Source organism: Melanotaenia boesemani, chromosome 6 (genome assembly GCF_017639745.1).
Source record: "Melanotaenia boesemani isolate fMelBoe1 chromosome 6, fMelBoe1.pri, whole genome shotgun sequence".
In the NCBI taxonomy this organism is placed as follows: domain Eukaryota; kingdom Metazoa; phylum Chordata; class Actinopteri; order Atheriniformes; family Melanotaeniidae; genus Melanotaenia; species Melanotaenia boesemani.
In genome coordinates this window covers 21,052,738-21,067,519 of record NC_055687.1, presented here as the reverse complement: position 1 = coordinate 21,067,519, position 14,782 = coordinate 21,052,738, and the positions used below count along the sequence as shown (strand labels likewise).

General features: G+C 37.9%; 1 protein-coding gene across 3 annotated transcripts; it reads left to right on the top strand.

Moving 5' to 3' along the window:
* Positions 1 to 4,049: 4,049 nt before the first annotated feature.
* sp8b (sp8 transcription factor b) lies at positions 4,050 to 9,252 on the top strand. 3 transcript variants are annotated; one of them, XM_041986896.1, is made up of 2 exons: positions 4,050 to 4,158; positions 6,772 to 9,252. In XM_041986896.1, exon 2 carries the CDS (start codon positions 6,805 to 6,807, stop codon positions 8,107 to 8,109), a length of 1,305 nt encoding a protein of 434 aa, XP_041842830.1. In that variant the 5' UTR covers positions 4,050 to 4,158; positions 6,772 to 6,804; the 3' UTR covers positions 8,110 to 9,252. The 3 variants fall into 3 exon arrangements, with proteins under 3 accessions (XP_041842830.1, XP_041842828.1, XP_041842831.1); XM_041986894.1 differs by lacking the exon at positions 4,050 to 4,158 and adding an exon at positions 6,204 to 6,289; XM_041986897.1 differs by lacking the exon at positions 4,050 to 4,158 and adding an exon at positions 6,373 to 6,555.
* The last annotated feature ends 5,530 nt before the right edge of the window (positions 9,253 to 14,782 follow it).

The window sequence follows — 14,782 nt, the reverse complement described above, 5'->3', positions numbered from 1 at the left end:
TCCAAATCACATTGAAAACAGTATTAATATCTTTATTTTCCCAGTTGAAAATTAAAAAAAGAACACATACATAACTTTAAACCAAACCATAACATTAATGGCCTTTTTGTCTATGAGCTTCCAAGAAACTTTGATAAACTTTTTAAAGAACTTATGTATAATCATGAAGATGTGTGCAGTCTCCAATATTTCCATCACATTTAACTGCCATTTGTGAAGTTTGTTGTTGCCTATGAGCTCAGTGGATAGGATAAAACAAGACAGTGACAGGCAGTGACCTGAGCCCTGTCATAATGATTTTCTGTGATATCCTCCACCCTTGTCAATTTAGCATAAATTACCAGCCATGAAAGGCCTGCTGGCTGATTAAAACCAATTGTCTGGGTAGGGAAGGACAAGGCAACCTCTTTATTATATGATAAACTAACTTAATGGAAGAAGACAATTTCCCCTCTGGGAAATCGGACGGACTCTTAATTAAAGCATTGTGTTTTCTCTGCAGGATAGAGAGGTCTTTCTATAATTTTAACATGCACATCTATGAAAACTTTTTTAAGGAAGTGATGGATAAAAATGAGGCCACAATGGGACAAAAACAAAGATAAAGCATTCTTCCTGTGTAAATATTTGACAAGAGAGTAATGGAAGAAAAGGGATCCTCTGTTTCCTGTATGTGCATCTTACAAATCAGTTCCAATCAGATGATAGTCACACTAAACACTTGATGCCGCTGTGTGTTTTAACAGATTTGTTTATCAAAAACAAATGTGTGACACTTCATAATAACACTTTGATAAAAAAAAAATTATTTGGATAACATGTTTCATTATCACATACAGAGCTGAAAAGATTCCAAGTTGTGTTGCAAACACAAGAAAATCAGCGTTGTTTTTCAGCTTCATCTGCAAACAGTGAACAAAACAAGTTTGCCTTACTCTTGATGACATAACAGAAAAGCAAACATTTCTCTGCACTGCAACGCTTGCTGGCTTCCTCCACCCACACTTGAGTGGTGACAGGCGTACACCCGCACTTCCATTATTATCCAACACAACAAGAATGCCTCCAGGAGGATAATTACTGAAACTTGAAGAGCCAGGGCTAATCCTAAGTACTTCACTTTGTATGACTGCCTTGCCTGCCTGCCTGTCTTTTAGACTGCCGCTCACACTGACAAAGTGTGATGTTTGGCGCAGAGAAGTCAATAAGAAGACTTCATGGCCCACAGATGCAGCAGTAAAGGCAAAATTTGCTGTCATCTCTGTTTGTCATTAACAGCCTCTGTTGGAAACACTCTGATCTTTTACCTCGGGCAACCAAAGATGCAGCCTGGGGAAAAAAAATCATACAATTTAATAAGTTTATCCAGGAAATCCCAGAATGAATTGCTGAACTTATGTGAGTTATAGAGGTGGTCATCATTTTGCTGAAAGAGGAGCATAAAGAACCCTCCCACAGTGGAAGGTGGGCAGCTCTGACAGTCGCTATAGAGCTTCCCCTATAGGGACTTTACCAGAGAATTTCATCTCTGATGTTGTCAGGCTTGTTTTGACTGACAGGTGTTGAGACGGATCATTAAAAGCCTTTCCAGACATATTTTCATGACAAGAACTATCACACAGCATCCACTGCAATTCTGAGGATATTCAGCGTTATTTAACATACAATTACCTTCATATAGGGAGAGAAATTATCCCCATCCAAATTTCCCATGACATGGTAACCATGTGTATCATCAACATGACAACAAAGAATCTACTGCCAAGTAACATAGCAACTTTAAATCACAGCTTTTTAAACAGCCTCAAGAGGGTAGCAAGCTGATGTGTGTGTGTGTATTGTCCTATCCTCTGTCCTTTGCATATTTGCTGCTGTGGAATGTATATTTCCCCACTGACAGATCAATAAAGTCTTATCTTATCTTATCTTATCTTATCTTATCTTATCTTATCTTATCTTATCCTTTTTACAAAACTGTCTTAAATTAGATTTTTGGCCTACTGGAGAAAATGAAAAGCTTCTTGTTTTGATTTTTTGTTGCAGGCAGACAAAACTTGAAAGGCAGGAAAAAGTTTTTGCCTGCTGTGTCCATTCATCCCAGGAGGAATCAGAGGCTCCGGTTCTGCCACACAAAGCTGGGAACAGCTGGCTGATCGATACCCGACAAAGGCTCAGAGGTTAGAGCAGTCAAAAGATTGTTAACTAGCCATTTTCTTTGCCAGACATTTATATCATTGTTTATGGTTCATTGCACCCCTTCAGAACAGGCCATGCAGTCCACCTGCGCTTGGAACACTTTCAGGGCCTCTTCAGACACTTTTCATGACCTCGTGGGGATAAAAAAAGAAAACCAAAGATAGATAGATAGATAGATAGATAGATAGATAGATAGATAGATAGATAGATAGACAGACAGACAGACAGACAGACAGACAGATAGATAGATAGATAGATAGATAGATAGATAGATAGATAGATAGATAGATAGATAGATAGATAGATAGATAGATAGATAGATAGATAGATAGATAGATAGATAGACTATACACATTCCTAAAAAGACACCATGTTTGTGTCAGTATGAGTGTTGTGTTGATGCACACACCTCAGCTTGTAACACATGGCTTTGCTGCCACTGCTCTGGCTTGTGTTGTGAGTGCCCCTGCAGGCTGGCAGAGAGGGGAGACCCTCTCTGTGGCTCACCCAGGCGGAGCGGGGCTTCCTGCACATCTTTTGTCACACCATTTGGGCCCTTGTGTCTGTGGCTGCCCTGCTCCTCCGGACCCATTTGGCAGCCACTATGCAGACAGACATCTGCTCTTTCCAACCTCCTGGTGAATAGAGAAAACAACAACCAGCAGGCCCTGCACTCTTTGCCATCTATCTATCTATCTATCTATCTATCTATCTATCTATCTATCTATCTATCTATCTATCTATCTATCTATCTATCTATCTATCTATTTGTCTATCTATCTATCTATCTATCTATCTATCTATCTATCTATCTATCTATCTATCTATCTATCTATCTATCTATCTATCTATCTATCTATCTATCTATCTATCGATTCAAGGAAAGTATAAAGTTGAAAACTGTGACCTTATAAGTCCATACATGTAGGACAATGTGCTGCAGGTTTAAAAGGATTACCTTCACAAAAATCTATGAAAGAAAGTCCCTCAGGTTTCTGAGCTGCCGTCTAAATCTCCCTATATATAAATATAAATAAAAAAATAAAAATAAAAAAAGTAGTATAGTTTGGTTTCTATGACCTGACTGCTTCCTCCCGGTTTTCCAAGCTGAGTGATTCTGGAGCACGCAATATTGAACACACTTTGTTCGTGCTCAGCAGCCCAGAATAACTCGGTCATTATGGTGGCGAAAGGAACAGGTTTTGAGTTTGATTTCATGATGGTAATATAGCCCATGTGTGCAGGAGAAGAAAGCCTTCAATGGGGACATCTGTTCAAGGCTTACAGTTACAGCCGTGCGCGATAGGAGCAACCTGTGCACAACATATGAGAAAGGCCCGACCTGCTAACTCTTGTTCAAACGCAACAGGCAGCAAAAGACTTTCTTTCTTTCTTTTTTTTTTTTTTTTTTTTTTTAGTATAAGCCAAAAAATAAAATAGATTTTTGTGCACATGGGTTAAAAATGGCTTGCACCTCTGTGTGGCTTCAGCAACTCTGTTTCCTGTCGGGGAGTTATCACACTGTGACCTCTGACATCAGTCTTGCTGGTATGATCACGCAGTAATTTGTCAGCAGAAGGCAACATGTCCCCTGTAGCTCCGGTCACATATCTTGTCAAATGCCTAAAAACGCCATTGCGCATGATATAAACCAAACAATGCCATCCTCTTTAAAATAATATAAATTATTATGATCATCATGAGGGAAAATGTAATGCTACTGTTTTATTATTGAAAAACAAACATTATGAACATTTATTAACAATAACTAGATGAGTTTGGGTGCATGAGGAGGAGGCAGGGGTCAGCAGAATTTCCCCCAAGTTATTCCTAAATGAATTGCCAGTGTAACATTTATCTGGCATGCTGCACAATCCCACCGGCAGCAGGAGATGCTGCGTTTTACTCCGCTGAGAGCAAACGTCGGGGGTCAATCAATGCACTGCGGAGCGGAGGAGCACGGTATGTTGGTTTTATTTCTCACCATTACTTTTGTCGTGTTTTATTCGCTTCAGGCGCTGTTACACATTATTCGCATCTTGATTTTTTTCTACAGCCTGTACGACCGTTTGACAGAAATAAAATATGAATTAAATAAATAAAACAGAATTATTTTGGTAATATATTATCCTCACCGTCAATAAGCCAAGTGTGTGTTTTTTCTTTTCCACACATAATCTGATGATTATGATAAATAATAAAAAGCCAATTTATCGCGACGCCTGTAAACTAGTCGCGCGCTTTAGTTTGGAGAACGTCAACACACTTAAATCTGAGATGGTAATAATTATACCCATAATAAATGTTGTAAATTGTCTCTAAATAATAGTAAATATTTGCAACTAAGTAACACGCTTCATGATTAATAAGTAAAATGCAACTAGAATATATGCATGTATAATGTTGCTGCACCTGTTTTGCACACAGTGCAACATGGAGAATAATATTCTCTCTCTTTTTTCCCACTACCTCATTTTTTTTCACGTCAAGGTAAAGCAGTGTAAATCCAAAAAGCTGTTGTCCAATCCTAGAAACACAAGAATTAATCAGATTGTCCATCTATCACGCTGTGTAATAAAGGAAGCGACATGGGTTAGGCAGATGATGTGATGAATAATCCCTGGTCGTTTTAATTAACTTTTCCATGTCCTGTAATGACCAAGCTGGTCAACAGACCCGGTCAATAAGCATGTTAATATCAAACAAATAAAACTGTGGATGATTAAAAACCTCCTGCGTTATTAAATTTGAAATTCAAATGAAATTTATGCCTCCAGCGCACACTGCATGCTAATCGCCCCGACAGACAGTCCCAGGGTTCAACACACGTTTTGCCTACAAGTTCTTATTATGTAACATGAGCTTCTTCCACACAGGTTTTTACTAAATGTCAGCGGACAAAGTGATGAACCAATTTAATATAACTAGATGATCTTTTTATTTTCAGGCTAAAAATGCAATCACTTACTCTAATAAATTATTTCACTTAACCCACATCACCAGCATTATCTATAGTGCCAATAACCCCCTAAAAAAATCTACATTTTTTGAATTCGGTAATGTCAAGGCAGTAAATCTTCTGAAGTCAACTACATCGACCTCTCATCTTCTTCATCTGCTGTTTTAGACTAATATAGCCTATAATGAAATGAATAATCTCCCCCTCCGGAATGCACGGTGTATACCAGTTTTAATCAAAACTGTCAAGGTAATTGAACACAATTACAGTAATGTGAAAGTTTGGGACTTTGTAATATAGATCCACGGCCAGAACAATGCAACCTTTATTTCTCGTGTAATAGTTTGTGTATATTAACTCTAAAGCAGTTAAAACATGTAAATTCCCGCCGGCTAAATCATGCCAGATCCAAAATAATTTTCATATATATATATATTAGATAAACAAAAATAAAGAAAAATCTGAAAAAATACATCTGTCAAAAAAGAAAACGAACAAACAAACAAATTGATAAACACCATGCACGCAATGCTAGAGTGGAGTTTAAACTTTAATACACATTAATATCGCACTTATTAACTCTTTACTTTTAGGCTCCTCAAAAAAAGAGGCCTAAAATTAAATATAGAAAAGAGAAGTTTCTTTACTCCGGTATCACCGTTTTATTTATTTTTTCTTTTCTCTTTTATCTTATTTACCAATACCCCATATCACCAGCCACAGGTCGTCATTCCGCCCTCTTTAAATTTATGGAATGTGATGTTCTGTAAAATTTCAATAAGTGCCCCCCTAATTCCTCCTTCCTAATTCACTCTCATTTAACTTTACCTTCCTTCCGCTGTCTTTTATTATAGAGGGGGCGGCGAGGGTGGAGGAGGGTGGAGAGCTGTCTGAGGCGCTCTATTGATGACCTCACGGTAGTGTGTGGCGGTGTGGTGTGATGGGGCCGCTGATTGGTCGCCCGTGTCACACCGGCACTTCAAAGCCGGAGAGGCGCCTACAATTGTGGAAGAATGGGCGGAACACATCATTGTATTGCACACCTCTAAAAAAAACAGTGCTCTGATTCATAAATATAAAAAGATCCTCTGAGGAGGGCAGTGTTTTTGTGTGATGGCAACTTCACTTCTAGGGGTGAGTCCAAAAGACTTTCTTACTGGTTTAATTAGTTCTTGTCATTGTCCTGTGGTGGGGATTAAACTTACAGCGGTTGCAAAGTAGGAGCGAAGCTAGTGTGTTGGTTATATCTTCAGGAAGGCGGTTCGTGTGAGAAAGTCGAGGCTAGACGGGTTAGAAGTTGGAAGCGGTGCTTAAAACATGCATGTTTTCCTTGGTGCTCAATTTGGGATTCATTTCTAAGCGCTGGTTGTCGCATTTCACTTATCTGTCTGTTTGTCCAGGTATGAAGTGGTAACAATCGACTATGGTCGTTTCCAAAAGTTTTAAAAGTGAAGCCAGAGATTTTTAGTCTGATGGACCTAATGTTGTTCTTTGCTAAACTGAAATACAGAACTATGTGCGGTTAACCTGTTAAACTTGAAAAACGGACCAGTCACTTACTGTTTTTCTTTCTTTCTTTCATTCTTTTTTTTTCTTTTTTCTTTTTGTCCTTTCAGGAGGAGCCGAGGTTAGGATCGACTCCTTTAGCCATGTTAGCTGCAACATGTAACAAAATAGGGAGTCCCAGCCCTTCACCATCCACAATTTCGGATAATTCACCGTCATTTGGAAAAGGCTTTCACCCGTGGAAAAGAGCCGCTGCGAGCAGCTGCAGCCTCGGATCCGGCCTGTCCGGTTTCGGGGTGTCCCGTAATGGATCAGGCATCTCGGATTCTTTCGGCACCAACAATTCCACCGGATCCAGCGCCTTCTCCCTCACGTCTGGCACCTCATCTAGTTCTCACTTTGGAAACGATTATTCTGTTTTCCAAGCATCCGTTTCGAGCAACTCTCAAGAGTCTAACCACCAGCCGGTTTTCATCTCCAAAGTCCACACGTCAGTGGACAGTTTGCAGGGCATTTATCCCAGGATGAGCGTTGCGCATCCTTACGAGTCCTGGTTCAAATCATCCCACCCCGGTATCCCGGCAGGAGACGTTGGTAGCACCGGAGCCTCTGCGTGGTGGGATGTGGGAGCAGGATGGATTGATGTTCAAAACCCTAACGGAGCGGCGCTACAAACATCCTTACACTCCGGTGGACTCCAGGGCTCCTTACACTCTCCACTGGGCGGATATAATTCTGATTACTCGAGTTTAAGTCACTCTGCTTTCAGTACAAGTCCCTCTCCACACCTGTTGACAACCGGTCAGCATCTGATGGACGGTTTCAAACCGGTGTTATCCTCCTATCCGGACACAAGTCCCTCTCCACTTACCGGAGCAGGGGGGGCTATGCTCTCCGGGGGTCCACCTGCATCTTTAGCGGGGTCTCCGAGGTCATCTGCTCGGCGATATTCGGGCAGAGCCACCTGCGACTGTCCAAACTGCCAGGAGGCTGAGAGACTGGGACCGGCGGGCGCCAGCCTCCGGAGAAAAGGGCTCCACAGTTGTCACATTCCCGGCTGTGGGAAGGTGTACGGTAAAACATCGCACCTAAAAGCGCATTTGAGGTGGCACACCGGTGAGAGACCGTTTGTGTGCAACTGGCTTTTTTGCGGGAAGAGGTTCACGCGCTCCGATGAGCTCCAGCGACATTTACGCACACACACTGGGGAGAAACGTTTCGCATGTCCGGTGTGCAACAAGAGATTTATGCGTAGCGATCATCTGAGTAAACATGTAAAGACTCACAGCGCCGGGGGATCTGCAGGTTCTGGCTCCGGAGGCAGCGGAGGTAAGAGAGGGAGTGATACCGACAGCGAGCACAGCGCGCCAGGAAGCCCTCCATGCCATTCCCCTGACCTGTTGCACCCACCTGAGTCAACCCAGGGAGTGGGCATAAACGGCCTCTAAACCTTTCCATGCTGAAGCAGGGAAAAAAATTAAAAAGGAAAAAAATAAATAAAAAACTGTACAACTAAGTGTTGTGATGGCATTGTCCAACAGGACACCAGAGTGGACATACCTTGATGTATGCGACATGATTCATCCAGAGAGTTGCTATTTAATGAGAAAGCAGGCCTATACTTTCCTTCGACTTTTTCCAAGTGTTTAAGACTACTAACTGCATTATTTCATAGCTGTGCCATCACAAACTTTTCATTAGTATGTTTGCGGTGTGAAAGTGAAATCAAGTTTTTCTGTGACGCACTGGAGTAGGGCAGAAGTGATACTTTCTGTAGCCCGATCCTAACTAGCTCTATTGATTAATTTCTAAGCATAAGACAAAAAATAAATAAATAAATTAAAAAAAAAATTTAAATAAAATAAAATAAACACAGCTGTGAAATATTAGGTCCTGCAAAAGTTGCTTCTGCTGTCATACACAATATTCTCAAACCAAACACTGGCACTTTATTATCAAGAAAGATAAATTGTTTTTGTCATTGTGGATGGACAGCTCAATGAACAAATACCTGTAGACTATAGTGCAGTATGTGCAGTATGCTGAGATGTGGGATTTTCATTATTTCGTCCCATAACTGAGGAGCAATTAGGTCCAAATCCCATATTTGCTATACACGCCACAGTGCGCCAAGTTTGTAAGTAGGCCAGTCGAGGTTACTTACACTTTACTTTGCTGCAAAATGTCTTGTATATAAAAGAAATGTAGGTTAGAATAATTACAGCCCAATGTAAAGGTGCGCAATGTATTTGTCCAGGAGACGATTTTGTATAGGTATTTCTAGTTGTATATGGACTCTAGCAAAATATTTGAAAATATACGGAAATGTACTTGGATTTTTCTTTCACATGGTATGAAATGTATTGTGGGGAGTTTTATTTAACCACAAGTTCTTGTATTTAGGGGTCTATCATTAGGCGCACTTTGAATTTATTTGTATGGTTTTGAAATCATTTACTGTTTACCCACTCATTTAATTTAAGTAAGCATGTTGTAAAGTGATTTGAATTTTTCCAGTGATATTTTTTTCTCCTCTTCCTGAGAATGGCTTTTTATGTGAGCCACTCAATAAAGTCAGTATGAATTCAGAAGCAGTTTGATCGACTCAGTTTGTTTGATTGTTGAGTCGATAAATGAATTTATTAACAACAAAACGGATATTTTGAAAGTACGATGCATCATTTTAGATCACATAATCATTTATGTAAAACTTCGTGTTGTCAGTGTTCAGCTCTCTTTCTTTCTTTCTTTCTTTCTTTCTTTCTTTCTTTCTTTCTTTCTTCTTTTTCTTTTTTTTCTTTTTTTGTTACAGTCCAAATATAGAACAACATCCACATCAGCACCAGGACTTCACACTGTAATAATTAAAATCTCTAAAGTATTTTTTGAAAATGAATCGAGGACCTACTTAAAATAAAACTAATTTAGTGTTGCGACAACACAAATATGGGATAAACGCCATTATATTTGCTCATTTCTTTATTTTCCGTGAGAATGACTCTTAAATGTCAACATCACAGCTTAATTATGAGTCTATTCGGCTGTGTGTTTAACTAATCACCGGTAAAATGATATTTCTGAAGAGACTTAATTTTCATTGTCGCTCTTTCACTTTTAAATTTTCTTTTTTTTTCTTTTCTTTTCTTTTCTTTATTTATTTATTTCTTTATTTATTTTTTTGCCATTCTAATTATTTTAGGGTATATATTTTAATGAATGATAATAACTCCATCTCGTAAGTTTTCTATGCTCTCAGAGGAACCTGCACAGCATTTAGGGTCTTTTGTTAATTTTTAAAAAAGTATTAATAAACACAGAACAAATTTGGTTTTGACTAAAAAATATCTTACATTAACTGATGTAACTGTAAACATTTAAAAAGTTGATACGGATACTACAGAGAGATTTAGTTTTATTTCAATATTTACGGAGAATGTTCTCGTGATCTAGAGAGATCTTAAAAGTTCCACATAAAATCGGGATTATAAGCGCAAGTCCTTAAAGAACACCACAAATCTTTAATATCTTGTTAAATTTATTTATCGGTGTAGGTTATGTCAATCTTAATAAATCCTTTGCGACAGTTTGTTTGGACAACTATAGCAGACAACTTGTCTGGGGGAAAATCTATTTAAATTTTATTTAGTGGCTCCGTTTTTATATTTATCTGTCATTACAAGAGGAAAAAAGGGATACGGACGAGATCCAGATGTTTCCTGTTGACTTCATAATTTATATTTTTTGTTGTCTCTGGTCATATGAGTCTAGATTAGGCCACACCGCTGGTTTTACAGAAAACTGTGACTTCAAATTAATTCGCTAAATGGGGTTACAAATAAATGTCTATAAAAATAAGACCTCTTCGTTTCCCTTCGCTTGTTTTCTTTTTAAACTTACAGTGAGGAATAAACAAAAGTCAGGGTCGAATCTGGTTGACAGCTTTTTTTGTACAGCTTTGCAGCGCCCTCTAGCGGTTTTCTTTTCACCAAACAGCACCCCCCCAAAACCGGTCTGAGTCCATCCGGAGCGATTTGGCTCTGATGTATTTTCCAAAAAAAAGCTTCCAGTGGTACAGCACTTTTATCTGGTGCAGGAGAAATAAATAAAGAAATAAATAGTTTTTTTATTCCTGCAAATACAAATAAAAGTTTGGATCAGGAATGTTTACATTTGTGAGTTGTGCGTAAGTAAGTAACATCAGAAGTTGATCACATGTCTTCACCTCCTCTACTTGGTCTTTTGGAATCACGCCTGCGTCCTTGCCCATGGGCAATGTGGAGACAAGGTATTTAAAGTCTTCCCTGGCTGTGTGTCAGACACAAGTCTTAAATGTGCTCAGATGCATCTCTGGAGTATGAAATAATAAGTAAATTATGATTTTAAGTTAAGACACTCTTATATTTGCCCAGAAGTCCTCTATTAGCAGTGTAATAAGGTTTCCAGAGAGATGCTTGCTCAACTTACAGTCTCCAGTTCTGGGGGTTAAAAAAAAAATACAAGACAAAAAATGTAGGAAATGCTTACGTACCTGATGTTACCAGCTATTTTTTCACTCTTTTTTTCTCGTTTTTTTCATGATTACATACTATAATGTACAAATTCAGACATAATGCAAACACACATTTGATACGTTTTGCTGCGTCTTGGCCTGGACTCCCTTTGGACCTCCCAAAAGAGGTTTTTAATCTCAATGGGACTTTCCTGGTTAAATAAAGGTTAAAAAAAAACTTGCACAGAAAAACAAAGTTATAGCTGTTCTACCTCAGTTGTCTGCAGTCATAATGCCTTTTCACTTTTTATACTTCTTTAGGAACATACATAACATTTTTGAACAAGTTAGCTATGTACAGGGATATTTTGTTACCTTTTAACTAAAACAGCATCTAAACTTGCTGCAAATTTATGTTTCAAAGAGCTCAATTTAAATTACACTTAAGTGGTTTTAGTTTTGATACTTGATACATAAAGGCAAAAATAAAAAGTCTTACAGATTACATTTAATTAAAGCTAAAATTACTAGAGTACAATTTAAGTTGTTTGCTGCATTTTGTTTTGTACAAGAAAAATAGACCATGAGCAAAAATTAACCCTTGATGATATATAATTGATATATAATTAAGAAGTGTGAAATCTATTTTAAGTTCTAATTTTAAACATTTCTCAGCCTTGTATTTCTCAACTTATTATACCATAAATGATTAGCAAAATGTGTAAACTGATCCAATTTAATGCTCTACTTAAAATAAATGGCTTCTTTCACTTGAGTTTGAGAAAATGAAAAAGTTTTGTGTTAATACTTGAATTAAAAACATATTTTTTAAAACAACCATAAGGAGCTAATTTGTTCAGAAAGCTCTAATTTCACCCTGCATGTGCTGCTCTGTGTTGTCATTTTATTATCACCTTCCCAGATTGTTGTAGTGTCACTTGGTCCTCTGAGGGACGTCCCACCACTGGCCTCATTTGAATTAAACTAGTCTCAGGAAGTGTACGCATGCCAGGTTGAGAACTAGCCAACTGTGGACGTTCACAATAAAAAGCTAACAGTGTGTTAGCCGCCAGTTCAGCTTTGATCAAGTTGCATAGAAAAAAGGAAAAAAAAGAAAGAATGGGATAACATCAAAGGAAACTGGAGAAAACTTGCATTGATGATTTTGTGGATCCATTGCTCAATAAAACCTGATCAAAATCACACTTTTAGCAGGTTCTTCATGCAAGCTACAACTGATATAATGAGATGTTCTTTTTTAGCTTTTTTTTTTTTTTGTTTACCAGTAAATCACAGTTTTGTCACAACACTTCCCACTGATAATGCATCTGTGGCCAATTTTTGTGGTTAGCATCTCTCACCAAACTGCAATTGCTCTCAAATCAGCCAATCTCATGGGAAAGGCAGTTGGACAAGGTCCAGAGGTTAGTCAAAATAATTAAGAGTAGTTACAATATGACTGGCGGGGGACCTTTACACAATGCTTTCAGTAATTTAAATTAATTTATATCACAGGTTGTGTTTCACCCGTGTGATCAGGCGAGGGGGATATCTACACATTCAGCCTCACTGTAAGAAGCTTAACTGGCTTTCAGGAATTTTAACACCAATTCACTGCCATCATAGCATGAATGGATAACACAAATTTCAACTCACAAATGAGCAATTCCAAACAGCTTCAGCCGAATGCACAAATACATACATTTTCCTCTGTTAAAATCATTTAACCTAAATTCACAAAAATTAAATAGCAAAACGATTTAAAAGAAAATTGGATTTAAGGAAGTAATTTATTGTCTATAAAAGCCCAGTGACATGTTCAGGATATGAAAGATGATGTCCTGAGCCACCATCCTGAAGCATAAGTTGTTTTAATAACAGGTGCCTGAACTTAAACATTGAGGTTAACCAAAGCAACCACTTTGCCATTAATGGAGCAACAAACATTAACCATCAAAATGTTTTAATGGAGCTTATTTTAATGCTTGTTCAGTTCAGGAAACTTACTTGAGGATGTGAATGCTTCTCAGTTTTAGATGGTTTTCTTTTTGCTTTCCAAAGACAATAACTGTTCACTCCAGAGTCACAGACTTTGCTTTGTTTAGGAAACAATTTGGCGGAGAACTCTATGGGGTCAACTCACTTCCTGGTGTACACGTTAAAACCCTGGTAGTCTGACTGAATGAATGGTAGAGAAATGGCCCCATCAAGTGGTACAGTTATAGAAACAGAATACACTTTTTTTTGGTCACTTTAAAGTCTACATATTCATCTTAGATTGCAGACCTATAAAATATATATTGAAAACATTATACACACACACACACACACACACACACACACACGTATATATACATATATATATGTGTATATATATATATATATATATATATATATATATATATATATATATATATATATATAATTTAATATTTTTTTCATATATTTAAATATATTTCATATATTTAAATAGTAAACAACTGTCATTCTGATCAGCCAAAAGGTTAAAAGGTTAGGTTAAAACAAAAACTCTCTGAACTCTTTCTCTAAAGCACTCAGAATTATTCAGTTTGAGCAGGTAATGCATATCAAATGTTTTATTGGTTAGTACCAACAGATGTTAATTAACACAATCTACAATTTATTTAAAAAAAAAAGAGAAGCTGCTTCTCAAAGAAAGTTGAGCTCCATTAACATGACAGTGAACTGACAAGCATGATTAAAGCAGCATGAAAGTAGCTCACTAACCCCATTTCCAGAGAAGTTGGTCAATTTTCACACATGCAAGAGGGAATCATATTCGGTGTCTTCAATGATAAGACTAATTTTTGTTTAGAATGTGAAACAGGAATATGATGCATATGTCGATGCATATATAAATATGTTGGAAAGGGATACAAGTAACATGATTCTGGGGATTGACAGTCAGCAAAATCCTTGGTGACAGCGAGGGTGTCAAGACTGGTTATAAAAAGAGCATCCTTTGTCTTTCCAAGGAAAGAATTAGTCTTGGCTGACCACTTTGTCCCAAAATCAGTTGGAAAATGCCCAGTCAGGCCAAAAATATATATTTTTCAATATAAAATTGCAAAGACTGGTCTTTCAACATTTATCTAGCATAAAATTGTGAAAAGTTTCAGGGGTAATCGAAAAATCTCCATGTATAAAGACAAAGGTTGGAAACCTCTGTTGGGTGATCTTGGTATTTGGGCTTTCAGGCAACAGCACAAGAAACCATCATCCCACTATGATCAGTATGGCCAAATGACATCAGGAGTACCTTGGAAAACAGTTTTTACTAAACAGTGTGCCACTGTATGAAGAAATATATATAAGAAAGCATCAACTCTGTGCAGAAACATCACTGAGTTCTCAGAGTACAAGCCATCTCAGATGGACAAAAAGACAATGGTCTGTGGTCAGAAGAGTCCACATTTAAACTGCTGTTGGAAAACAAAAGACTTCTAGTGTCTTGGTACCACTAATGCAGGACTGTACCTTTAAATTTTGGAGATTATCGCCAATGTCTTTTCTAAAGTGTTCCCTATATTTCATCAGGATGAAGCAAGACCTCATTCTTCACAACTTACAACAGCAAGATTTTATGAATGCAGTGTGTCAGCTTTACTGGT